The 26,934-nt window shown below is 38.9% G+C and overlaps 1 protein-coding gene across 1 annotated transcript in view; it reads left to right on the top strand.

Annotated features, from left to right (window-relative positions):
* The window catches only part of stxbp6 (syntaxin binding protein 6 (amisyn)), a 299,405-nt gene that overhangs the window by 116,445 nt on the left and 156,026 nt on the right, over positions 1 to 26,934 (top strand). Inside the window, exons 3-4 of the mRNA XM_043698033.2 lie at positions 17,589 to 17,719; positions 20,677 to 20,842. Of these exons, the coding sequence (XP_043553968.1) occupies positions 17,589 to 17,719; positions 20,677 to 20,842 (297 nt within the window). The remainder of the gene's footprint in view (positions 1 to 17,588; positions 17,720 to 20,676; positions 20,843 to 26,934) is intronic.

Genomic DNA, 26,934 nt, shown 5'->3' with positions numbered 1-26,934 from the left:
TGGCAGAAATTGTTGGCTTCATTCCATAAACCTATTACTAATTAAAGTGCAGATTACCAAGGTAGTAAATGCAATCCTAACTCAAAGTGCTACTTGGGCATACTGGCAGATCTGAATTAATGCTTTCTGATACTCATTTGGCAATGTCATGTTGGTTGGAGGGGCTCTGGAACTGACCCTGATGTGCCTTCAATTTCAGTACCTTTTTACATCTTTATTTCTAAAGAAGCAAGGATTGGAGGAACATACCTCGTTATATCCTGAGCAACAGTCAGGAGCAGAAATTTGAAGTATAGAAGCTATTAACAGTAATTGCTGCATGCGTGAAACTTGAAATCTATAGGGACAATGATGGTCAAAATAGTTTATGCCATTAAAAATATTCTTCGAGAAGTTGATGCCTAATTATACTTCTAACTGCTCACCAGCGTGTTGTTCAATTTTGTCAGGATCTGAAAGCTGCTTTCCATTATGTAAAAGAAATAGTTCTGGTTAAATAGCTCTCTTAGGTGTGTTGCATGAAGATGCAATCCACTATAATCCATAATGTATAAAATTGAGAAAACTGCGCTTCAGTGGCTGGTACACAATGGCTCTTGATTGTGTTTTGAGCTCAATTTTGTCCTTGTTGGAGAAATTTTAAAGTTGCTGTCAAATTATATATCTGACAATCATGAAATTTTATTAGTCTGCCTAAATTTAATTTCACTTTTGTTATGGACCAGGCCAGAACCCCTTCAAAATTTTCAAAAGTTAGCTTAGACATAACATTTTTTCTTAATTTAAAAGCAGGTGTGAAGTGGGTGTTCAAAGTGTGATGCAACTGGTCAAACCACTTTGCTTTAAGCAAAACAATTTATTTAAACACTACAATTGAAACATTAACAAAAGAAAACAGAACTTAGAATAACTTAATTATTGGAAAACTTAACTGACCCGATACAACTACTTAACTAATTAACTGTTCCAATAAAGTAACATCTTATAAACCCACCCCTTGGCAAAAAATATAAATTCAAACACTTGTTCCCTCCTACCTTTAAGAATAACATCCAGAGAGAGATTTCAGAGAAAGTCAGAGGAATCCTGGACTCCAATATCTTGTAACTGCTACAGCAAAAACAAACTGGAGAAAACCTGATCTGGGAGAACTGGCCAGTCCTCCTCCAATGTTAAACTGTTAAACCCCTAGACTCCTCATCACCTCTGTATTTATGATTTATCTTCCAAAAAAAAAGGCAGGACAAAATAGCCTTTTTAAATTGTTGCATCTATATATATAATAAAGAATACCTGGAAACAGCAGTTTCTGTCAAACAAGACTTGGTCCCATCCACCCTGGGGAAAATATTTCACAGTTCAATGGGCTAAATGACCTTCTCCCCTTTCTGAATAGGAAAGGTACTAGTCAAAGGGAAACAATGCTTGTGTGCAGTGTTTTTTCATTTTCCAGAATGCCAATGAGTTGCAATGAAGTCAGATCTTGTATTTCTGCAACTTTATCATGCAAGTAGGAGATATGACTGGTTATCCCAAAGCCATTATCACGAATATGCCCAGAGGGAAGGTTAATAAATATTGGCCAACTAGCAACATCTACATCCTAAAAGGGAATTAAAAGAAAACAACTTGGGTGCAGCTAAAAGCATGTTGTGGGAAGGCTCCGAGATGAAAACAAGCAACAAAATACAGATGTCACAAAAAGAGGTGCACAGAATTTGATATTAGATCAAAATATTTATTTTATCAATGGATAAATCTGCATATTGTCTTTGTGTGCAAAAAGAAAGCTGGCTAGTATGGAAGAAGTGAAATTTTCGGTTCAGGAAATCAAAAACATCAAAAAGCTGCAATTTGCAGTGAATGAGTAAGAGTGTAACAATGCTAATGGGATTCTGGTTTTATGGAAAGATGTAGAATATAAAAATCCAAAACACAATAGTGAACCTTTATGAATCTAGATGTAGGTTTGCTTGCTGAGCTGGAAGGTTTGTTTTCAGACTTTTCGTCACCATACTAGGTAACATAGTCAGTAAGCCTCTTGGCGAAGCACTGCTGATGTTTCCTGTTTTCTATTTATATGTTTGGGTTTCCTTGGGTTGTTGGCATTTCCTGTGGTGATTGCATTCCTGTTCTTTTTCTCAGGGGGTGGTAAATGGGATCCAAGTCAATGTGGTGTTAAGAGTTCCGGTTGGAATGCAATGCCTCTAGGAATTCTTGTGCGTGTCTCTATTTGGCTTGTCCAAGGATGGATATGTCCCAGTCGAAGTGGTGTCCTTCCTTATCTGTGTGTAAAGACACTAGTGAGAGAGGGTTATGTTTTTTTGGCTAGTTGATGTTCATGTATCTTGGTGGCTAGTTTTCTGCCTTTTTGTCCAATGTAGTGTTTGTTACAGTTCTTGCAAGGTATTTTGTAAATGAAATTAGTTTTGCTTGTGTGTATAGGGTCTTTCAAGTTCATTAGCTACTGTTTTAGTGTGTTGGTGGGTTTGTGGGCTCTCATGATGCCAAGGGGTCTGAGTAGTCTGGCAGTCATTTCCGAGATGTCTTTGATGTAGGGGAGAGTGGCTAGGGTTTCTGGACGTGTTTTGTCTGTTTGTTTGGGTTTGTTTCTGAGAAATCGACAGACTGCGTACCCATTCTTTTTGAATACGATGTATAGGTGATTTTCCTCTGCTCTGCATAGTTCATCTGTGCTGCAGTGTGTGATGGCTCGTTGAAATAATGTTCTGATGCAACTTCATTTATGGTAGCATCAACTAAAAGCAGGAAAAAGGAAGGATACACACTCAATACACAATAAAGGAAAGCACTAGAAAGACTAATAAAAGATAAAAACATTGTTATCCTATCTGCATACAAAGGATTCTTGACAGTCATTTTATAGCAAAGAGACTACATTGAAAAAGTGAATGCACTACTTGCAGATACCACACTTACCAACAAGCTGTTGGAATATTGCGTGTCATTCTGGTCTCCTTCCTATCAGAAGGATGTTGTGAAACGTGAAAGGGTTCAGAAAAGATTTACAAGAATGTTGCCAGGATTGGAGGATTTGAGGGAGAGGCTGAACAGGCTTGGGCTGTTTTCCCTGGAGCGATGGAGGCTGAGGGATGACTTTATAGCGGTTTATAAAATCATGAAGGGCATGGATAGGATAAATAGACAAATGTTTTCCCAGGAGTGGGGGATTCCAGAACTGGAGGGCATAGGTTTCGGGTGAGAGGGGAAAGACATAAGAGACCTAAGGGGCAACTTTTTCACGCAGGGGGTGGTACGTATATGGAATGAGCTGCCAGAGGAAGTGGTGGAGGCTGGTACAATTGCAGCATTTAAAAGGCATCTGGATTGGTATGTTAATAGGAGGGGTTTGGAGGGATATGGGGCAGGTGCTGGCAGGTGGGACTAGAACTTCTGAAATCTTGAGAAATAAATAAGACAGAGTTCCAAAAAATTAAACTGGATGGATCCAACATGCTACACTTCTATGGATTACTCAAAATTTGCAAACCAGGAGCCCTCCTTAGATGCATAGTCTCGCTACCTGGAACACCAACTTGCAGATTGGCCAAGGAGCTATGCCAAAGATGAAAACACTTAGTAGAAGACTCCCGCCACTCCATCCACTCCACCAAAGAATTGCTGAAGACCATCAAAGGCACTAAGATCGAGGAGGATGAAATAATGGTCTCATTTGATGTAATAGCCCAGTTTACATCAATCAACATCAACCTGGTCAAGAAAACACTGACTACAGTATCAGGTGACCCAAAGACACAGACACCAAACACCACTAACTTCATCAGCAAGGACCGTATCATCAAACTAGTGGACCTATGCCTTACCACCCATTTCACCTTCAACAATAAAGCCTACAAACAAACCAATCCATGGGACCTCCGATATCTGGGTTCTTAGCAGAGACAGTAATGCAGAAACTCAAACAAACAGCTCGGTCAACCGTCCAACCCAAACTTGGATCCGCTACATGATTGACACCTTTGTCATTACTAAACAAAACAAATTAGAGGAAACCTTCAAGACCATCAATAATACCCTTACTGGCATAAAATTCAATAAAGAGGAGGAAAACAACAACAAACTGCCATTCCTAGATGTCACAGTAGGGCGAACAGCCAATGGGAAACTTCAAACCAGCATCTCCAGGAAAACGACACCTATGGACCAAATATTGAACTACAGAAGCAATCATCCCAACACGCACAAATGAAGCTGCATCAGAACATTATTTCAATGAGCCAGCGCAGAGGAATTACGCAGAACAGAGGAAAATCACCTATACCATGTATTCAAATAGAATGGGTACCCAATGAACACAGTCCACCGATTTTCTCAGCAACAAACCTAAACAAAACACGTCCAAAAATCCTAGCCATTCTTCCCTGCATCAAAAACATCTTGGAAATGACTGTCAGACTACTCAGACCCCTTGGCATCATGGTAGCCCACAAACCCATCACCACACTAAAACAGCAGCTAATGAACTTGAAAGACCCAATACAGATAACAAGCAAAAACTAATGTCATTTACAAAATACCTTGCAAGAACTGTAACAAATGCTACATTGGATAACAGGCAGAAAACTAGCCACCAGGATGTATGAACATCAACTAGCCACAAAACGACATGACCCTCTCTCACTAGTATTCTTACATAGAGCTAAAGAAGGAATCCACTTCAACAGGGACAACACATCCATCCTAGGACAAGCCAAACAGAGACACATACAAGAATTCCTAGAAGCATGGCATTCCAACCAGAACTCTATCGAAAAACGCATCGATTTGGACTCCATTTACCACCCCCTGGTAAAAAGAACAGGAAATGATGTGGCCTCACCATAGGAAACCCAAACGTATAAATAGAAAGCAGGAAACATCAGTACTTCGTCCAGAGGCTCACTGAAGATGTTACCTCGTATGGTGATGAAGCTTCTGAAAATGAACCTTCCAGCTCAGCGAGCAAACCTAGGATCTCAACCTGAGCTACAAATCTTCGCAACACTTGCTAACCTCTGTATTCTGAGCAAGAGCATAGGTAAAATGATATGTAGTTTTGGGCATCTTGCAAACAAGATTGCAATGATTCACTTGGCGCTATCTGGCAAAGAAATATAAATATGAAGACTGATTTACAAAATTGGGGCTCATTTCATTAGAACAAAGGAGATTAAAAAATGGTTTGATGGAAGTGTTTGAAATTAGGCAAAAAATTAATAGATTGAAATGGATTATTTCTCATGGTTGAGAGGTCCAGATGAGATCTAGTTATAAAGTTAGATTCAGGCAAAAGATTTAGAGCCTTCTGAATGCACCACCACAATTGGTGGTGGAATCCACATTAAAAAGATTAAATTTATAGTTAAAGGAATATGAGAAGAATGGGGAATGGATTTAAACTATGGCTTGTGAGGAGGATAAAAACCCAACATTTGCTTAAGCCAAATGGCCTATTTCCATGTTGTGACTTGTAAGTAATTCTATGTACTGTACTGAGCCTGTTATGAACTGTGTAGTGAGAGGAATTTGATGATGGCATTAGATGCTGCCATTTCATTTGTGACCTTTGTGCGTACTAGCTTTTGGTATTGAAGTTACCCACTGTTCGACTGTAAGTATCAGCATCTCCAATTCAGCATCAGATTGAAGTTTCTGATCTGACACATGGTGGTACTGTGAGGAATGTGAAATTATCATAGAAATGTAGATAGCTTATTCATTCATAAAACTTAATCCAACTTTTACTATAATCCGTTAAATAGAATATGAAGAAATTTTGAAAATTCCTGAATTCTTAATCAACTTATTCAGGCATGTTGTGATATACCTCAGGTGCAGGCAAATCTTGAACCCTGAACTTTTAACCAGCGGTCATGCCACAAGAGTTCTTTGTTTATGGTTTTTAACTATACTAATTTTGTCAATTTGCTGATTGTAGTCCTAAATCAATCTTGTACCTTCACTGCAATGACCACATCACCTTGCTTGGCTACTAGGATTATGCAGTACTTCATATTTATTCTAATTTGAGTATAATTGAAATTCTGATCAACGATTCTTAATTGCCCCTTCTAAAGCAATATAATCTTGTCATGGATGCTAAGCTAGTTGAGAAAGCTAATTCAGCACACAGCAGGTGTCAGACCTTGGTTCATATCAACTGTTCAATACCTATAAAATACTATATACTACTCATTTACGTGGTTACAAGTCACAGAATGTGGGAAAATAGATGACATCTTGAAAAATGTCCATATTGCAGAGGAGGTGATGCGAGCTGCCTTAAAATGCATGAAGGTGGATAAATCCCTAGAACTCTGGGAAGCTAGGAAGTGATTGCTGGACCCCGTGCTGAGATACTTGGATCATCGATAGTCACAGGTGAGGGACTAGAAGACTGGAAGTTGGCAAATGTGGTGCCAATGTTTAAGAAAGGTGGTAAGGAATTGCCAGGGAACTATAGACTGGTGACCCAGACATCATTGGTGGGCAAGTTGTTGGATGGAATCCTGAGTGACAGGATTTACATGCATTTGGGTAGGCAAGGACTGATGAGGGATAGTCAAAATAGCTTTGTGTGGGAAATCATGTCTCTTGAACTTGATTGTTTTTTGAAGAAGTAACGAAGAGGATCGAGGGCAGAGCAGTGGATGTCATCTGTATGAACTTGAGTAAGGCGTTTGACAAGATTCCTCATGTAGAATGGTTTAGCAAAGTTAGGTCACATGGCTTACAGGGAGAACTAGCCATTTGGATTCAGAACTGGCTAAAAGGTAGAAGACAGAGGATGGTAGTGGACCAGTGCTTTTCAGACTGAAGGCTTGCGACCAGTGGTGTGCCACAAAGTTCGGTGCTAGGTCCACTACTTTTCATTTATGTAAATGATTTAGATGTGAACGTAGGTGTGGTTAGTAAGTTTGCAGATGATGCCAAAGTTGGAGGTGTAGTCGACAGCAAAGAAGGTTACCTCAGATTACAATGGGATCTTTGATCAGATGGGCCAATGGACTGAGGAGTGGCAGATGGTATTTAATTTGGATAAATGTGAGGTGCTGCATTTTTGAAGAATCAGGGCCGGACTTCTACATTTTAATAGTAAGTCATGGGGAGTATTGGAGTGCAGGTACAGTTCCTTGAAAGTTGAGTTGTGGGTAAATAAGCTGGTGAAAGCATCGTTTAGAATGCTTTCCTTTATGGAGCAGAGCATTGGTCATGTTGCAGCTGTACAGGACATTGGTTAGGCCACGGTTGCAATATTGTGTGCAATTCAAGTCTCCCTCCTGTAGGAAGAATGTTGTGAAACTTGACAGTTCAGAAAAGGTTTGTAAGGGTGTTGTTGAAGTTGGAGGGTTTGAGCAATATGGACAGGCTGAATAGGCTGGGGCTGTTTTCCCTGGAGCGTCAGAGGCTGAGGGGTGACCTTATAGAGGTTTACAGAATCATGCAGGGCATGGATAGGGTAAATAGACAAGGTCTTCTCCCTGTGGTTGGAGAGCCCAGAGCTAACGGGCATAGGTTTAGGGTGAGAGGGGAAAGATTTAAGAAACCTAAGATACAACTCTTTCACGCAGAGGGTGGTGCGTGAATGGAATGAGCTGCCAGAGGAAGTGGAGGCTGGTACAATTACAACATTTAAAAGACATTTGGATGGGTATATGATTTAAGAAGAGTTCTGAGAGATATGGGTCAATGTCTGGCAAATGGGACTAGATTAGGTTGGGATATCTGGTCGGCATGGACAAGTTGGACTGAAGTGGGGGCGGAGAGGTCAGGAAGAAGATTGCAGGTTAGGAAGGCGGTGCTGAGTTCGAGGGATTTGACTGAGACAAGGTGGTGGGAGGGGAAATGAGGAAACTGGAAAAATCTGAGTTCATCCCTTGTGGTTGGAGGGTTCCTAGGCGGAAGATGAGGCGCACTGCCTCCAACTGTCGTGTTGCTATGGTCTGGCGATGGAGGAGTCCAAGGACCTGCATGTCCTTGGTGGAGTGGGAGGGGGAGTTGAGCTACGGGGTGGTTGGGTTGGTTGGTCCAGGTGTCCCAGAGGTGTTCTCTGAAACGTTCCGCAAGTATGCGGCCTGTCTCCCCAATATAGAGGAGGCCACATCAGGTGCAGCGGATGCAACCATCCCATAGCTCAACACTTCAACTCCCCTCCCACTCCACCAAGGACATGCAGGTCCTTGGACTCCTCCATCGCCAGACCACAACAACACGACGGTTGGAGGAAGTGCGCCTCATCTTCCGCCTAGGAACCCTCCAACTAAAGGGATGAACTCAGATTTTTCCAGTTTCCTCATTTCCCCTCCCCCCACCTTGTCTCAGTCAAATCCCTCGAACTCAGCACCGCCTTCCTAACCTGCAATCTTCTTCCTGACCTCTCCGCCCCCACCCCCACTCCGGCCTATCACCTTCACCTTGAGCTCCTTTCACCTATCGCATTTCCGACGTCCCTCCTTCCTACCTTTTTATCTTAGTCTGCTGGACACACTTTCCTCATTCCTGAAGAAGGGCCTATGCCCGAAACGTCGATTCTCCTGCTCCTTGGATGCTGCCTGACCTGCTGCACTTTTCCAGCAACACATTTTCAGCTCTGATCTCCAGCATCTGCAGTTCTCACTTTCTCCTCGAATACTTTATGTATTCCCCACTTTGGAAATAGAACTGGTCTGACTCAAGTTTGGGATACAGATAGACACTAACCTCACACCTTTAATACATTGTCTGAATTTTTTTTTCATAAAACCTTAACTTATTTCGAGAATGTGACTTAAAAGAACTTAATGAACCCGAAACCTGCTACCCATTCTAAACAGTGAAAGGCTTAACAGCAAACTAGGTTTATTCAATATATCATTTCAGTAGCATGACATTAATTGTTTTTGCTGTCAATTCTGTCTCTTTATGATCCTACCCCACAGCTACCTGATGAAGGAGCAGTGTTCCAAACACAAATGCTTCCAAATAAACCTTTTGGATGATAACCTGGTAGTGTGTGATTTTTAACTTTGTCCACCCCAGTCCAACACTGGCTCCTCCACATCCTGTTTGGAATAAGCAAGAGGTTCCGTCCCTAAAACCATTCAAAATGTCCTTGAAGTCAAGACTAGTTAGTTTCTTAACTTCAATATTTTATTGGAAGGATGTAGGGAAAGTTACGACAAGAGGGCCCTAGATTTCCAGAGCCATTGGGATCATTATGAAGATTGAATTGAAAATGAATCCCAAGTGATGACTTTTGTTGTTTGGCTAATCTTTTACATGGTGGGTGGAAGATAATTTCAATTACTGAATGAAGAAAATGTCGCAAAGCTAACATTTCAAAATTCCTTGGGTCTCATTTTCATAATTAAGATGGTAATATTTCAAGAGGCATATAATTGAAAAATCACTTTCATTTGATCACGGACAGCATAAAGTGATCCCGGAGGTTAAACTTGTTCCTAAATTTTATGTCTTATGGTTCCCATTGAGTGTTTCTTTCTGTGCATTCCCAGTTTACACTGTACAGAATTTGCTGTGCCTAGTGCTTTGTAACAAATGAAGTCAGACTAAATGGTGACAGAAAATAGATTTTTATATTAAATTCCCACAGCTTCTGTTATAAGATTAACAGCATCTGAGAACCCTTTCTTCATTTCTTTCCTCTGGATCATTAATTCTTGCAGTTTAGAGATGGCAGAACTTCATTTGAAGCCAGAAAACCTGTTTAGCAAGTTGAGCTTGAAGTTTACTGACATTAATATGATTTCCTAAACGGCATTCAATGGTAAATTGATGGCCTAAATAAATGGGCAGTAATGTGGAATTATACCAACCTATCATATTGAGTACTTAGCTAGAAAGTATCCTTTGTATTGGTAGTGTGCACTAGCAGTTTTTGTCAAGGTACTAAAAATATTCTCCATGTTTGTGAAACAGAACTTACTTTAAGATTTTCGCGCTATTGTCAATCTGTTTAAGAGATTGATTGGGGCCAAAATAGACAAAAAATGCACTTGCACTCAGCAGACATTGTGCATTCGCAAAAACTATAAACAGGTATTTACCATCATTAAAATGTTTTGCACCATGAGCCACGAGTATTAAAAGTTGTTCAAGATTGCATAACATTGGCAGTGGTTAAAGAGTTTATTTGGGTTTGTAATTTAGAAATGTCTCTTGGAAATGTTTCTAAAAATCCTCAAAACAAGAGATTGAAAAGCAGCATGTGCTGAAGAAATCCATTAGAATTCCTGACAATATGGCTAGGTTAGGTGGATGAAAGCAGTACAGTTGAGCCATGGCATTATTTATAGCATGCAAAGATCCATTTGGTCTGTAGAGTCACGCTGACTCTTTGGAGGAATCCAGTCGGCCCCAATCCCTTGGTTCTATCTGCATCGTCATGCAATATTATTTCCCTCAAGTGCCCACTTAAATTTTCATTTAATTGTGTCCACTTCCTCCGCCCTCCTGAGAATCAAAGTCATTATTACACAATGTTAGAAGTTATTTTTCACACTCCCCAAAAGTGCCTCCCCAAAATCATCCCTTGTCCAAACCCTTAGTTAAAGGATTGAGTCTCAGATTGATCAGCAATAACAAAAGCCTTTTTTTGCCCACCTTATGTAAACCTGGCATCATCTTGGACACTTCTGTTTGAACTCCCCTCAATTTGCCTTGTTCCAAGGAATTCAATCCCTGCTTCTCCAACCTAATGTTATAGCTAAATACCTCATGCATGGAACCATCATGCTAAATCTTGTTTGCAGCCTCCTGAGGACCCCCTATTATCCTAAAGGGCAGGGCTTTATCAAGTTCTAGCACATGACTTCTTTGCTTTTGTACTTGGGCTTCTTAACTAAGAGTTTAGTGCCGCCTATAAGACCCTGAGATTCCTTTTACCCTGTGCACATTAAATTTTGTGGAAAAGTTCTCTCTCTCTCTCCCTAACCCCCCTGCCAAAATAAATAAATCCCATAATTCTTATTAAATTCTGTCTAACCATTCTGCTACCATATCTATGTCCTGTTGCAAACAATTAGTGTTCTTTTCTGAGGTTTGGTGGTATTAGAAAGTTTTAACATTTTGTTCTGTATCAATATCAAAATCAATTAAAAACACCAAGCCCTAAAACTGGCCCCTGGGAAACATAATTGTGCACTATCCTCCAGTCTTGAAAATCAGCCAGTTACAATAACTTGTATATTCACCCTTGGGATGTGGCTATTGTTGCCTGGCCAACACTTATTGCTTGTCCCTGGTTGCCCTTGAGAAGATGGTGGTGAACTGATTTCTTGAACTGCTGAAATCCATGTGCTGTGTCTTGACCCACAATGCCTTTAGGGAGGGATTTCCAGGATTTTGACCGGGTGATACTGAAGGATCAGCAACATGTTTCCAAATTGGGATGGGAGTAACTGGGAGTGGAATTTGCAGATGCTAGTGTTCCCATGTATCTGCTGCCTATGCCCATGCCAAAGTGATCATGGGTTTGAATGGTGATGTCTGGAGATCTTTGAATTTCTACACTGTCTCTTAGTGCACACTGCTGTTACTGAGTTTTGGTGATGGAGGGAGTGGATGCTTGTGGGTGTACTGCCAATCAAGTGGGCTGCTTTGTACTATATGGTGTCAAGCTTCTTGAATGTTGGTGAAACTGCACTCATCCAGGCAAGTGGGCAGTATTCCATCCCATTCCTAACGATTAGTCTTCCAGATGATGGATATGCTTTGGGGAGTCGGGAGGTGAGTTACTCACCACAGTATTCCTAGCCTCTGACCTGTTGTAGCCACTATGTTCATTGAGCCCAGTTGAATTTCTAGTTAATGGTAACTCCATGATTGTTGATGGGGAAATTCTGAGAGGATAATGCCATTAAATGTCAAGGGACAGTGGTTAGATTGACCACTTCCAATAAGAGACATTGCCTGGCATTTGTGTGACAATAATATTACTTGCCATTTGTCAGCTCCTCCCTGAGGGAGTAGTACAAGAAGGGAGACCAAGAGTAGGCCTGGTTAAAAGCATCCTTAAGGTGGAAGGTTTAAACCTGAGACCATTGTTAATTAATTGATCATTTGTATCCTCAGCAGTGTTGAATTTGTAGAAATCCTTGTTCTTGGTGAATGGATGTTTCTCTAGTTTTTGTTTTGTAGCCAAGTGCTTTCAAGAGGCTGAGTCAGCAAGCCAGAGCACAGCTTTTCAATTTTGTTTTCAATCCATCATTATTTCTTTTTTCCAGTCCGCTAAAAAGCAATTGCCTGAAAGTAATTTGTGTATTCCAGTTTCCAGATGTGATTTTTTTCGTTAAAAGGTGATATTCCTCCCAGCATCTGAAATTTACAAAAAGGAGTTAAACAAGAAGATACAGATATGAATGACTTGTTTTAATAATTTTGACACAATTTCTGACTCCCTCTTGTCTATTGCCGATTCCTTGAACTGGCTTAACCTGCAATCGTGTGACCACTGTGGCCATCTTAAGTCAGTTCTTGCATGTGATATCCCAGGTATGAAAGATGACAGCTGAGCATTGACAGTCCCTATCATGACAATACTGACTTAAGATGGCTACAGTAGTCACTTGATTACAGGTTAGGCCGGTTCAAGGAATCGGCAATAGACAAGAGGCAGTCAGAAATTGTGTCAAAATTATTAAAACAAGTCATTCAGATCTGTATCTTCTCCTTGATTTACTCCTTTCTGTAAATTTCAGATACTGGATGGAAGATCACCTGTAAATTTTGGGACTAGAGAGGAAAACAAAATTAATTTGATTTGTAAGAGGAGGTGTAGCTGAAGCAAAAAGCAAGAAAGTACTGCTGGAGGGGGAGCGTGGTGATATGGAGAAGAGAGGGAGAGAAAAAGTAGCGAAAGCACTGAGTCATTACAAAGCAAAAACAGTTGTGGATATGGAGGACAAGGTCCAAAAAAAACTATGATCCCAAAAAAATGGATTTTTGATTTTAAGTTATGTCTGTGAATACGCAAAACATTAAGCAAAAACTGAGGTTAATGACTTTAAGGGATATAATTAGTAAATATAAGGAGATGCGATTTACATTTGACAGGCCATGATTATAATATTTCTATTTATGACAATGTGGTGGAATGACGCAATTTGTGAAGGATTTTGTCATAATCCAACTTCTTCCTGATTGTTCTAACGTTGATCCAAACTCTATGGATAAGAAGTAGTTAGAGAAATTGTGCAATTCTTCGTGAATGTTGCAGGCCACCAAACAGTGCAAAACAGGTAGAGTTGGAAACCGTTCAAGGGCATTGTTAGAATAATAGGATTCAAAAAACAGAGCACAGACAAGAATGCAGTCAGTCCATATTGTTACTACTTAAAATGCATCATGACTGATTTCTAGACAATTAATTTCTATTCCAGTAAGGAAATAAAATATTATTTTTGTTTTAGTTTTGAGAAACCAAGTGGGGCAAATTATTTCTGTGAGCGTGGCAAAGAAAATAAGAAATAACAATCACACCATAAAATGCTAAAAGTAGGAAACTATATTGAAAGGTCAACAGTGAAAAATTGGGGTTAGAAAAATAAGTGTTCGCTGTGATAGGCCAATCTGGCCCAAATAACTGGGCAGAAAAAAAATGGTGAATATGTCAGCAAATCAGTTCAAATATCCTCTAATATGAAATAAATATATTCTCCAAAAGGAGAAAAGGGACATCAATGGTAGAGTAATGTAGAAAATCATTTTAATTAGCATTAATCTAAATGAGGACACAATGAAATTAATTCAAACTGTTCATACGAGGAAATGAGGAGCACATGCAATAAGTGTAAAGAGAGAATTAATACATTATAGAAGAATATGTTAAAAAAAGTGGGTAATTTGAAATGAAGTAATAGGGCTTTTCTATGCATAAAAAATTAAGTGGCAGGAGCGCTTCCACTCTGTTTTGTTAAAAGCAATGCAAACACTAATATCTTCAACAATGTGTTACTAGGAATTAGAGAGCTATTGATTCAGATAACGAGAAAAGAATGAAAGCATTAAAAAAAAAGAAACAGCCAGCTCAAGGTGTGCAAGTTACTGGGTGCTGATTGCATGCAAGTTGAAGAATTAGCTCCTGAAGTCTCCATTTTGAAGGGCTTGCAGTAAGAATGAAAAGAGTGAAAATCAACAGTTGTTTGAAAAGGTACGTAGTGCAAGTAGGAGGGCATCATTAAATTAACTCCATTCTGAGAAAGATAAAGGCTTGTGCTAACTTGATGGCCTTAATGCCCTGTATTTCTGTTATGATGTCTGATTGAGTGTTGTTTGGGTGACCATTGGAAGAAATGAAGTGGTAAAGTTGAGTGTGTTTCATCATCTAGAATTTTTTTAAAAGCCAAGTCACCCTCACTCAAATGTGAATAGGCCTATCAGAATTGCTTCCATTGCAACTATCTGTCTAGTTTGTCTTGGTGTTAAAATTGTATATAAATCCATAGACAATTTAAGATACACTTTTTATATCTTTGGGTGAAAAAGTTTAGAATATTTGGCGAGTGCTTGAGACAAATATTCTACTTACGTTTAAGTGGTAGCCAGCTGAAGACTTGAGCGAGAAATTGAAGAGCACAGTAATAGAGTTATTACATAGTAATGAGGACAGGCAGAATAATGTATGTGGAGTAAAATGGTGGAAATGACCTGATGGGTTGAATGGTCTGTTTCTGTCTTGTAAGAAAAATGCAAACTGAAGTGAAACACTCTCCATACATTTCAGTCCTTCAGACAGATTTCATGTATTTTCTATAATGTAAATTATTGAAATTTATACTTCGAGTATTTAAAAATTCATGTTTGTTATTCTTTTAAATAATAAAAATTCTAATTAAGAAGTGCAGTCATTAAACGTCAGTTGTCTAGTGAAATTCTTAATCTAATGAACTGCACACAAACTGAATTAAATGGGGAACTCTGCAACAATACATGTATCTAAGTTTTGTTAACCTGAGAGTGCAAGCTGAAATGCTCTGCCAATTGTTGTTCTAGTCTGGAAATAAATCAAACCTCTCAGTTCAGTCAGTGTCTTGAAGGAATGTTATAAAAATAAATAACTTCAAGTGGTAAAGTTGGTGGAGGCTTTCTGTTTAATTTTGGAACGTTGTCTGTTTAGTGCCTGAATACACTCCTTTCCCAGAGCCAATCTAGTAGAATTAGTTTTTGTGATAAAGCAACATTGCTAATGTCATATGATCAGTGTAAAAAAATTGTAGTCTGTACTGTATTTTAATTTAGAATTTTTGTCTCAAATGCAAAATTATAAATCAATTTTAATTGGTGATTGCAGTTTTTGAACTAGATATAATTTACAATGAAATACCATTTGTATAATATCCAAATCTCTAAGACAATGCTGACTATCTGCCACTCATTATCATGAGGCAGCACTCGAGATAAATCGTATTGATGCAAGATGCACTAGTGACATCTCAAGATAGTAAAATGGAAATTTTACTAAAACCTAATGACATCATAACTCCAAATGGCAATTACCTCTCTGCAAAAAGACCAGGGATAAAGCAGCAATAAGGAGTGGTTAAATCTGCCTCTGGATGCAGTTGAAATGTCACATGATGTTCTGAAATTTGCAAATCCAACATAGGAGTCTGAATCATTTAATTATAGCTCTGCTGAAAATATCTGGCATGCTAATTTTCCTTAATACAAAATATAATATTTAGCAATTTGCCTCCTATAGTGACTGGAATACACATACAAAATCTTAATCAATTTCTCTCTCATTTTAGAATAGCTCAGCATTGAGAATTATATCGGTTTTATTTCTTAATTGTATTTTTCCTTATTTCTCTACTTCATTCTGCTACTTTCCAACTTTCAGTTTCTAAGGTAGAAAACATTGAGTGCTGTGTCATGGTGTGGTATAATGGAAGAATGTGTGACTGTATGTGCTGTGAGGCGAGGCATTAAGCACAGATTACATGAGCAAACATAGTGTAACAAGGGAAGCATTCTGCTGATCCTGGAATTCTGAAATAAGAAGCAGGAAATATTCAACGGGTCTGACAGCATCTATGGAGAAAGAAACACCTTTCATCAGAACATAGTACAGCTCGCTTTCAGAACAATGGTTCCTTTCATACTAAAAAGTTCGTTCTTGCAAAACTCTGAATTAGATGAAAATCCTATCATGTGTCAAGCTCAAGATGAGATCAGAATTCAACCTCAAAATTAAAATGAAAGCTTTGTTTCCTTGTCCAGTATTTAACAAAGATGAAAAATTCCTGGGCACTGGAAATTGGAAAAAAAACACCAGGACTAATAACTAAAGACAAGATACAGGTTTTGAATGCTCTTTGGAAGGCTGTAAGAGAAGTAGCAAGGTGAAGGTTCTTAAACAGAAAGCATTAGCTATTGCACCTAGTCAAAGGCTGTAGAGCAGAAAGTATTTGGGCTGGTTAAGAACTGGAATAAAAAGTACACTCAATGAGAATGTGATTTTTACCCAGTGAGTTTAAACATGCATCCAGGAATTACTGTCTATGATTCTTTGTTCCTCTGCATAGTTTACTATTGCAGTCCATACAGTTGAAAGTTTTGGTTTACTTGATTTCATGTGAACTTCCACATTTTACCCTTCTTATCTCACCGTAAAATCTGAAAAAAGTTTTTGTGTTTTTGGCGTTTCTTTATTCAAATAAAAAAGTGTAGTTTTTAGAAGTTTGATATTTTGACTTATTTCTTAATCATGTATATTCCCATCATTATTTCTCTCATTTAAAAAGTGGCTTTTACTTGTTTGTTGTCCGTGAAATTCCTTCAGTGTGGATTACCTGCTAAACTTGTTTGATGACGTCTCTGGTGCTGAATGCTGGAAATTCCCTGCAGCTAATGTGGAATGAAATTAATGTCACACAATTTGAAATAGACAGAGCAGCCATTTAAATTTTTATGGGTAACTTTCTACCAGATCAACCACGAGCAGCGTAACTTGCTCCTGATAGAAAATTCCAAGTTATGGATTTGAGCGAAATTGCCCAATTGAAGGTAAGAAAGTGAGGACTGCAGATGCTGGAGATCAGAGCTGAAAATATGTTGCTAGAAAAGCGCAGCAGGTCAGGCAGCATCCAAGGAGCAAGAGAATCAACGTTTCGAGCATGAAGAAGGGCTCATGCCCGAAACGTCGATTCTCCTGCTCCTTGGATACTGCCTGACCTGCTGCGCTTTTCCAGCAACACATTTTCAGCAATTGAAGATAAGGTCTTGAGCAGGTTACTGGTAGAATTTTGTTTTGAATTTTGATAGAGGTAGACCGCACTGGTTCAGGTACATCTCAAGAAGCACTTGACATGGAGTAATTGATAATTTCTGCAAGGAGATCAAGCTATAAAAGACCTGAATTTGCCTCGTTGTGCCTGGAGACCATGGAAGTAGGATGAGTGAATTAGGAATTTTTTGAAATTATCCCTGAAAAATAATTTGGTTGCTGTTATTCATTTCAGTCAATCACTGTCATTTTCAAATTGTTACTACCTATGAGTGAACAAGTTAACAAGGGCTGTCTGTATTTCTGTCACACAAGTGACTTGTATTCTTTTTTATTTCAGTGACCAATAAGAAACCAGCACTGGTGTCTGTTACCAAAGTCAAGCAGTTTGAAGGGTCGTCATCTTTTGTGAGAAGGTCACAGTGGATGCTTGATCAACTCCGACAAGTGAATGGCATCGATCCCAACAGGGTCAGTGGTGAAACAAATAATGGAAGAAAGGCACATTTACAATTGCGATTAACATACAACATCACTTTAAGAAATGTTGTGCTTGTCTTACTCATAAGGATACAATAGAAATTAAGTGGTAATGTATATAACTGTTAATGCAATGTGTCTGGGCTTCAGATCAAAATCCTTACACCGGAAAACCATGTTTTCTACCAAGTGTTCCTGAGATGCATGGGTTTACTGTCCACTCTTAATGTGGTGAGCATTAGAAATATGAATAAATTAAATATATTAGCATTATGCCATGCTCTTTAAATTTAAAGGGATCACTATCTTTGCAGGGACAAAAAGCAAGGAAAGTTCTCTGTATTTTCTTTTGGGCCCATGCAATTCCTAAGGCAAGCAGTCTGTTAGTCTTCAACACGAAAATTTGAGTACAGGAGGAAGTAATAATTTGATTGTATTTCACTTTTCTTCTGAATTGCTTGCTGTGTACACCTGCTAAATTTCAGTGACTTAGAGTAAAGTTGCCTTAGACCTTTTGGACATAAATACTTTCCAATCTTTCACCATTTAAGAAGAATCTGAAATGCACAAGTGTTCAGTACTACAGTCATGATGTGTCCAATGCACTCAACTGCTGCTTAATAGCTGGGTGAAATATTGTGAAACTACCCCTGGAGAATTATGTTGTGCAATTCTCATTCATTTGCCTAAAGGAAAATATATTGTATACTACATTGACCAGAAAGTTAACTGAATCAGTCTTGAAAAAGTGAGACAAGAACTGGTCAGAGACTAGAAATGTTTACAGTTAGTAACACACCTGACTTCAGAATGCCTTTTGATCATCTATAAGGCCAAAGTGGAGTTGAATTTTCTGCTTGCCTTCATGATTGGGCTTGATACAATCCAGGTCAATGCAGTGCATTCACACACTGCTTCCGCTAGCACCAGTGGAAGCAATGTGTACCATATGCAACTTGCACTGCACATCTACACGAGGTTCCTTTTGAGGCCTCTTAGTAAACCTATGGCATCCGTTACCTAGAAGAATGAGGGAAATAGATGCATGAGAACACCACTGCCTGCAAAATTCTCTCCAAGCCATACACCATCCTGACTTGCAACTCCATCACTGCTCCTTTACTGTTATTGGGGTAAGATTCTGCAAGTCCTTCTTTATAAACCTGCATGTGGACTGTCATGGTGCCATCACTTAGTCAAAGTTGAACGAAATGGGTAATGAGTAGTGGCCTTGTTTGTGACATTCATATTCCTTGAGCAAATTAAAAACAAAAGTTGCAAAAACCTTGGGGCAAGAGTTAATGTTATGGTAACAATTAAACAAGCACTCTAAACTGATTTGCTAAAATAAATTAGTACAGCTTCCTGAAAGCAGGATATTTAAATACAGTTGTAAATATAGATTTGTACATGGATTACCTACATTTGATGCAAAAGTCAGATTCCTATTTATGCATGGATATCTCACAATGACACTGTGCACTGAAGCGTTCATTTAAAGTCAGAAGCACAAAATCAAAAATACTTTGTTGACATATTCAAGCGGAAATAAAAATGGACAGTGTGAAATGCCATGGTAGCTGATAACTTTGTTCACTATTATCAGACAGATATTTGCTTTCTCTTCAAGAATGAAACTCCCAATGAGTAGTAACTGATAAATTTAGTGAAAATAGTAAGTCTGGCTGCATATGCAGAGAGAGATACAAGGTTATCATTTCAATCCCAATCTAACTACTTCATATCTGCAGAGAGCAAGAGAAATGTTTTTCTTTGTGTAGAAAGAGGGGAGGTGGAGCAAGGAAAGCAAAAGGCAGAGTGTGTTGATGTTAGTGGAGAAGCAAAATAGATAAAGGATAGATGTTAATGATGGGCTCAAATAGCAAATATAGTTCAGCTGTATTGACAAAATTTGTGTAAACACAAGACTGGGGCAGGGGTGTAATCAAAATGGAGAATAGAGTTTGAGGTCTGATATTGTACTCCATGCTGATACTTGAAGGTTGCAAAGTGCCTGAACAAAAAATGAGATCTTGCATTTGGCTTTGCTGGAACATTGCAACAGGCCTAGGACATGAGAGCAATATGATGTATGTGAAATGGTAAGTGATATTTGGAATGATTCTCATAGTCAGAGTGGAGGTCTGCAAAGGAGTCACACACGGCCTCTGCATTTGATCTCGCCACTGTGGTGGAGACTGCATTGAGAGCAGTGAATACTGTAGACTAGATGGAAAAGGTACAAGTAAGTTGCTGCTTCACCTGAAAGATGTGTTCAGGGCAGTGACCAATGAGGTAAAAGGGCAAGTGTCAGACTTAATGAATTGCATTGGAATGGGTCAGGGATAGTGAAGAGCTGTTTGGCGTGATGGACGAGTAAACTAAGGTTTTGTGGAAGGAATGGTCCTTGTGGAATGCTGTCAGGCTCAGGAACTCTGGTACAGTAAGAGTCAGTGTGTTTAGGAGAATAAATTGCCACAGGGTTGTATCCAGCAATTTCAATTGTTTAAAGAAACAAATTGAACTCACTTGATCCATATGCTGCAATATTTGAATACTTTTGCACTAATGTGTTGATAAATTAAAACACTACATGTATTGCTGTCACTGCTAATATTACATTAGTGCACTGTTCAGTCTGCTATGATCGCTTAGTGTTCTGATGAAAGCTGACCAATAAAAATCATGCATTAAAAAAAGTTCAAGCACAAGACTCAATTCAATGCTCAGTTTCCGTATTTCAGTTAAATTCAGTAAGTGTTACAAGATTATTGTCCAACAGATGTGTCACCACTGGTATTAAGTTCAATTAAGGACTAATAATTGAGTTATAAACTAACCAACTGATGAATTAGCCAACTATGTGTAGGTTAATATTTTTGATTATGCATTTGTATTGTTTCAGTATGAAAAAAGTAATAAAGCAATGTAACTTTTTCTCTTTTCAGGATTGTCCTGAATTTGATCTAGTGTTTGAGAACACCTTTGACCAGTGGGTTGCAAGCACAGCCTCCGAGAAATGCACTTTCTTTCAGATCCTTCACAATATTTCTCAGCGATATCTTTCCGACAAGAAGCCAGAGTTCATCAATTGTCAATCTAAAGTGTTGGGAGGTAAGTCTGCCTTCGCTCAGAACTGAAGAAGGGCCGTGGGATCCAAAATGTTCACTCTACTTACTCTTATCAGATTTGCCAAATATGAAGATTTTTTTCAGCCATTTCAGCTTTTATTGCTTACAAATAATGTGTTGACTGACTTGCTAATTCCAAGATTGTTACGTTTCAATCTCTCTTTAAAAAAAAATGTTTTGAAAATGTGGATGGCACGGTGGCACAGTGGTTAGCACTGCTGCCTCACAGCGCCAGAGACCTGGGTTCAATTCCCGCCTCAGGCGACTGACTGTGTGGAGTTTGCACGTTCTCCCCGTGTCTGCGTGGGTTTCCTCCGGGTGCTCCGGTTTCCTCCCACAGTCCAAAGATGTGCAGGTCAGGTAAATTGGCCATGCTAAATTGCCCGTAGTGTTAGGTAAAGGGGTAAATGTAGGGAAATGAGTGGGTTGCGCTTCGGCGGGTCGGTGTGGACTTGTTGGGCCGAAGGGCCTGTTTCCACACTGTAAGTAATCTAATCTAACAATGCTTTATGATTCAGAGGGTGTTAAGGGCAGATTTGTAATTCCTTTTAATTCCTTTATTAGGCACTAACTTATATTATTTGGTGGAGTTAATCAAACAGGTAATGTAACTGTAGGGAGGCAACTATCCTATCAGTATTCCAAAAAAAGTAGAAACATACTCCGGCATTTCAGACATGGCAATTTTGCTTCAATCCTGTGTAAACATAGTATGATTTATTATTGGGAGAAAACTGTGCATTAGTAAGCGAGTGATGAATTTTATGTTCCTCTCCCCCAAAGGAATACTCTGACTTCGTGACCGATTGAGTAATGACCAGTAATAAATGAGACTTCAATTTTTCAGCCTGAAAATGATGCATCTGAGAGAGTATCTCTAAATAGGGCTATGCTAAGAGGTGGTAAATAGAATTTAATGTGGAAAAGTATGAGGTGATTTACTTTGGAAGGAGCAACAGGAGTAAAGAGTACTGGGTTAATGGTAAAATGCTTGGTCATGTAGATGAGCAGAAAGATCTCAATGTCCACGTACATAGATCCCTGAAAGTTGCCACCCAGGTTGATAGGCTTGTTAAGAAGGCATATGGTGTGTTAGCTTTTATTAGTAGAGGGATTGAGTTTGGGAGTCATGAGGTCATGCTGCAGCTGTACAAAACTCTTGTGCGGCGGTACTTGCAGTATTGCATACGGTTCTGGTTACTGCATTATAGGAAGGATGTGGAAGCTTTGGAAAGAGTGCAGAGGAGATTTACTAGGACGTTGCCTGGTATGAAGGAAAGTCCTATGAGGAAAGGCTGAGGGACTTCAGGCTGTTTTTGTTAGAGAGTAGAAGGTTGAGAGGTGACGTAATTGAGATGTATAATAATCAAAGGATTAGGTAGGGTGGACAGTGAGAGCCTTTTTCCTCAGATGGTGATGGCTAGCATGAGGGGACATAGCTTTAAATTGAGGGGTGATAGATACAGGACAGATGTTAGAGGCCATTTCTTTACTCCATAGTAGGGGCATGGAATGCTCTACCTGCAACAGTAGTGGACTCACCAACTTTAAGGGCATTTAAATGGTCATTAGACAAACGTAAGGATGAAAATGGGATAGTGTAGAATAGACAGGCTTCAGATTGGTTCACAGGTCGGCATAACATCGACGGTTGAATGGCCTGTGCTGCTGTGTAATGTTCTATGTTCTTTAGGTGTAGCATAGATAAGTACATTGAAAATGTCATTAATGTGTTGGAACAGATGGAATAATGGCTGCAACATTAGTGTCATGCTGGAAAAGCGCAGCAGGTCAGGCAGCACCCGAGGAGCAGGAAAATTGACGTTTCGGGCAAAAGCCCTTCATCAGGAATAGTGGATGCATCAACCTTAAAAATTATGTAAGGGACATTTTGAATGCCTACAAGATGGATGGGGAGGGACAATGTTGAGATCCATCTTGATGAATTGGATTTAAAATGGGCCAAATGGTCTTGCACTTTAATTATCCTTTTAATTTTATGGATCCCAATTCTACTCTGAAGGATACATGTCTAAAGGAGTTGGTAGTAGAAATATTAGATATGGACAGAGTGATGCTGTTGAGTAAAATCAGCTTGAGAATATAAACAAGTTTAGTGACTTGGAAACACTGACTTTAGAGGACAGTTAATATGTATCATAGTTATGACGTATGCCCTTGGCAAATGTGTGACTGTTCTGCTCAAGTGAAATATCAACCATTCAAGTGCAATGCTTTAATGAATGCTATTATATTGCCATCAGCCAGGACACTGATACATTTCAAGAAATAGACGACTAGACACAAGGAAGCTATTCAATTTTCATTTCCTCTGCCTGTCAGTGAGCTATCTCCTCACACGACTATTATTGATAAATATCAAGTTCACAGCTGCATACCACGTGTAATCAATTTACCAGGCTTTTATAATGAATATATATGTGCATCATAGGTTAGTACTGATGAATGTATTAAACAATTGTGGATATCTTAAACACTAGATACCATTCTATTTTGTTTTACTCCTTTGCCATAATAACCTTGCATAAATCAAAAGTTGGATTATTTTAATATTTACTATTTTCTCCCTATATATTTCAGAATTTTTTCAATGTGAAATCTTTTTAATGAGATTGCATGATCATTCTTTCACTCATTGAGCTGTCCTCTCATTCATCGTTAGCGTTTCAGAAAATGAGATTACTTGGCGTTTGATCTATCTCCTTTCTTGGGCTTGAGAGAGACAAAAGTTTATTTTTATATCTTTTATTTGAATGTTTCACTTTCTTTAAAATCTTCAAAATAACTAGGTCTGAAAGAATGTGATTCCACATTTGTCTTGTCAATTTTCAGTGCAAAAGGTTCTTTAGTTGTCATCAAGACAACAGAATTTTGACTAGTTTCAATTTCATTTTGTGGGATGTGGGCATCACTGGCTGGCCAACATTTATTACTCATTTAATTATTGCCCTCTAAAGTGGTTGTGAGCTGCCACCTTGAACTATTGCAGTCCACCTGCTGTGGGTTGACCCACCATGCCATTAGGGAGGGAATTCCAGGATTTGGACCCAGAAACAATGAAATAAGAGTAGTAATATTGAGCAAAGAAATTTGCTATTTTAGAATGTAAGATTTTGGTCTAAAGAGTTGTTTTTGATTATTTATTTGGGAGTGGATTCTGCCCATCATCTGGAAGAATTATGCTAACTGTTGAAAGCAGTAGTTATATATAAAATAGCTGGTGGAAAATGGCCAGAATTCTACTGCTGATTGTACAGCTCAGTTCATATTAACATTTTCACTGCTGGTAGGTCAATTGTGTGGAAAGGTCCAATTCTAAATATTTTTAATCAACTGTTCAGGGACTGTATGATGCTCCTCTTGAGCAGGTAGGATTTGACTCTGGGAGCCCACTGATTCAGAGGAACAGGTACTAATGCTGTGCCACAAAAACCATAAGTCCAATTGAAGGTATTTTCTAATCAACTTGTTCAAGGATGTCATTGCAAATTGCTAAGGCAAGTGAAACCTGAACCTGGTCCTCCTGGCTCAGAGGTAAAGACATTACCACTCACAGACGCCTCAAGGTCTGATTCTAAACATCTCATTCATTGCGTGTACCTGTAGTAGTAGCATTCGCATAATTATCTCTCACTTCTACAGGTTGTGCCAGCCAGCCTAATGGTATTTTGCCAATACAATCTTCTAGTGATATCTTGTGATATTTATTCAAGAAACTTTCTTTTTTTTCTTGATTAAGGTGGATAAGAATGTTGAACTCTGGCCACAAACAAAGTAACTATAATCTTATTGAATGATGGTGCAATTTTGAGGGGCCATGTGGCCTACTCCTCCAAATTTAAATGTTCATCAGCATACCCATTCTAATTGTCTTTTTTAACCTATTCCAATTCATTCTTCCACATTAATGTTAGACTGTTCAGCCTTTACTTTTGAGGCATATCAGTTCTCCAAGGAACTATTTCATAAAGTAGCAACTTTTTTTTCAGAGCAAACCTTCACATTGAGAAGATAAATTTTCAGTTACATTACGTAAAGTAGCATTTCACTTTTAAATTGGAACACACAGGAATGGGAAAGTCCTCCTCATTTTTGGCAAATTGAATTGGTGTCTATCACACAACTGGCAGGATCACATTCTTTTCCCCACATTTGATGATCTGTCTCTTGGTGATGTAGTTTTATAGCAAAGTTCTTGGAAAAGCAGAGTAATTTGCCTATTTTCAGATTTGATCAAAGAAATTAAGTACATTACAATCATTGGCATGCATGCCTATTTATGTATTAACACAGATGAATGTAAGTGCATACAGTGTGGACTTGCTTTTAACCAATCTTATAAAGGGATATAGAAAATATCAATGGTTTCAACAAATATGCTGTTGGATGATCTGTTTTCTTCAGCCTGCAAAGCATTTATTTCATACGTTTGAATTGAGGTGAAGAACTGTTATTTTTAATTATTTTTAAAACTTTGGACCAACTTTGCTGTTGAAGGAGGCTTAATGTTAGTTGCAGTGCTTTTCAATCTTTGTGTTACCATAAGTGAAATATTGTACTACCATAACCGACTTTAATGCCTGTAAAAAGTATCAGTTTGTTAATAATTTAACTTGCCCTGCTATGAAGGGCTCGTGCCCGAAACGTCGATTCTCCTGCTCCTTGGATGCTGCCTGACCTGCTGCACTTTTCCAGCAACACATTTTCAGCTCTACTATGATAGCTATCCTTTTTAAGTTGCTGCAATGATATCACAGCAATAGAGTTAAAAGTAGCAGTGCAGGTTCATGTGTGTATGCATGTAACTATACATGTGGAAGCCAGCAGTCACTGCTTTATTTTGTAGTTACTTTCCAAATCCTACAGAGGATCCATACAGATCATTAATGCAAAAATTATAATGAATGGTGTCTGCACACTGTGAAAGTGATTGAAGTAGCAGCATTTATAATTTGCTGCCATTGATAGTGGTCTGTCAGGATTGTTATGAAAACTTCCTCGATGTATTTTTTGATGGCTTCAGAAGTAGTAGTACCAATCTTTCCATTTAAAGAGGTGATCCCAAATTTTGATTTTTCTCAGCCATGTTCCTGGAATTTAAAGTGCATCAGACTTTCCATAATCCTGACAATGTTTCAAATAATTTGGCAATCAAAATGTCCTGCTGTTTGAAATGAATGTGACATTTCCTTCCAGGAATTGTATTATTGAGAAACCCTTTAAACTCAAGTGTGTTTATGGAATGTTTCTCTCAATTTGTGTTTGCTGAATTCAAAACTATTGTTTGCCTTAAATTGAAAGGAAGTATTATGAGTAAGAAATGAAATTTAATCAGTAGTAAGAAAAAAAGTAGGGTCAGGTGGTGTACAATCTGTGTGGGTAGAATTGAGGAACTGCAGAGGAGTTATGTACAGGGCTCCAAACAGTCAGGAGCTGAGATGCAAGATACACCAGGAGTTAGAAAAGATGTGTAGGAAAGGCAAAGTGGACTGGGAAAATCGGGTTAGTAGCGAATTGCAAGAAAAGCAATTTGTGGGATGTCTGAGATGGCTTATGGTGGAGCCACTAGGGAGCAAGCAATACTGACTTCAGTGTTGTGCATTGAGGCAGACTTGATAAAGGAGCTTAAGGTGAAGGGGCCCTTAGGAGGCAGTGATCATCATATGATGGAAGTTACTCCACAATTTGAGAGGGAGGACATAGAATCAGAAATAATGGTAAGACAACTGAATAAAGGCAACAACAAAGGCATGAGGGAGAGCTGGGTAGAATTGACTGGGAGAGGAGAAAGTGAGGACTGCAGATGCTGGAGATCAGAGCTGAAAATGTGTTGCTGGAAAAGCGCACCAGGTCAGGCAGCATCCAAGGAACAGGAGAATCGATGTTTCGGGCATAAGCCCTTCTTCAGGAAGGAGGGCTTATGCCCGAAACGTCGATTCTCCTGTTCCTTGGATGCTGCCTGACCTGACTTGGAGAGGAGCCTACCAGGAAATACAGGGGAACAGCCAATGGCAGGAGCTTCTGGGAGTAATTCAGGAGAGATTCATCCCAAAG

Source organism: Chiloscyllium plagiosum, unplaced genomic scaffold, assembly GCF_037043375.1.
Source record: "Chiloscyllium plagiosum isolate Xiang-an unplaced genomic scaffold, Cpla_swu_hap1 HiC_scaffold_8, whole genome shotgun sequence".
NCBI lineage: Eukaryota > Metazoa > Chordata > Chondrichthyes > Orectolobiformes > Hemiscylliidae > Chiloscyllium > Chiloscyllium plagiosum.
This window is presented reverse-complemented; position numbering and strand designations above follow the sequence as displayed.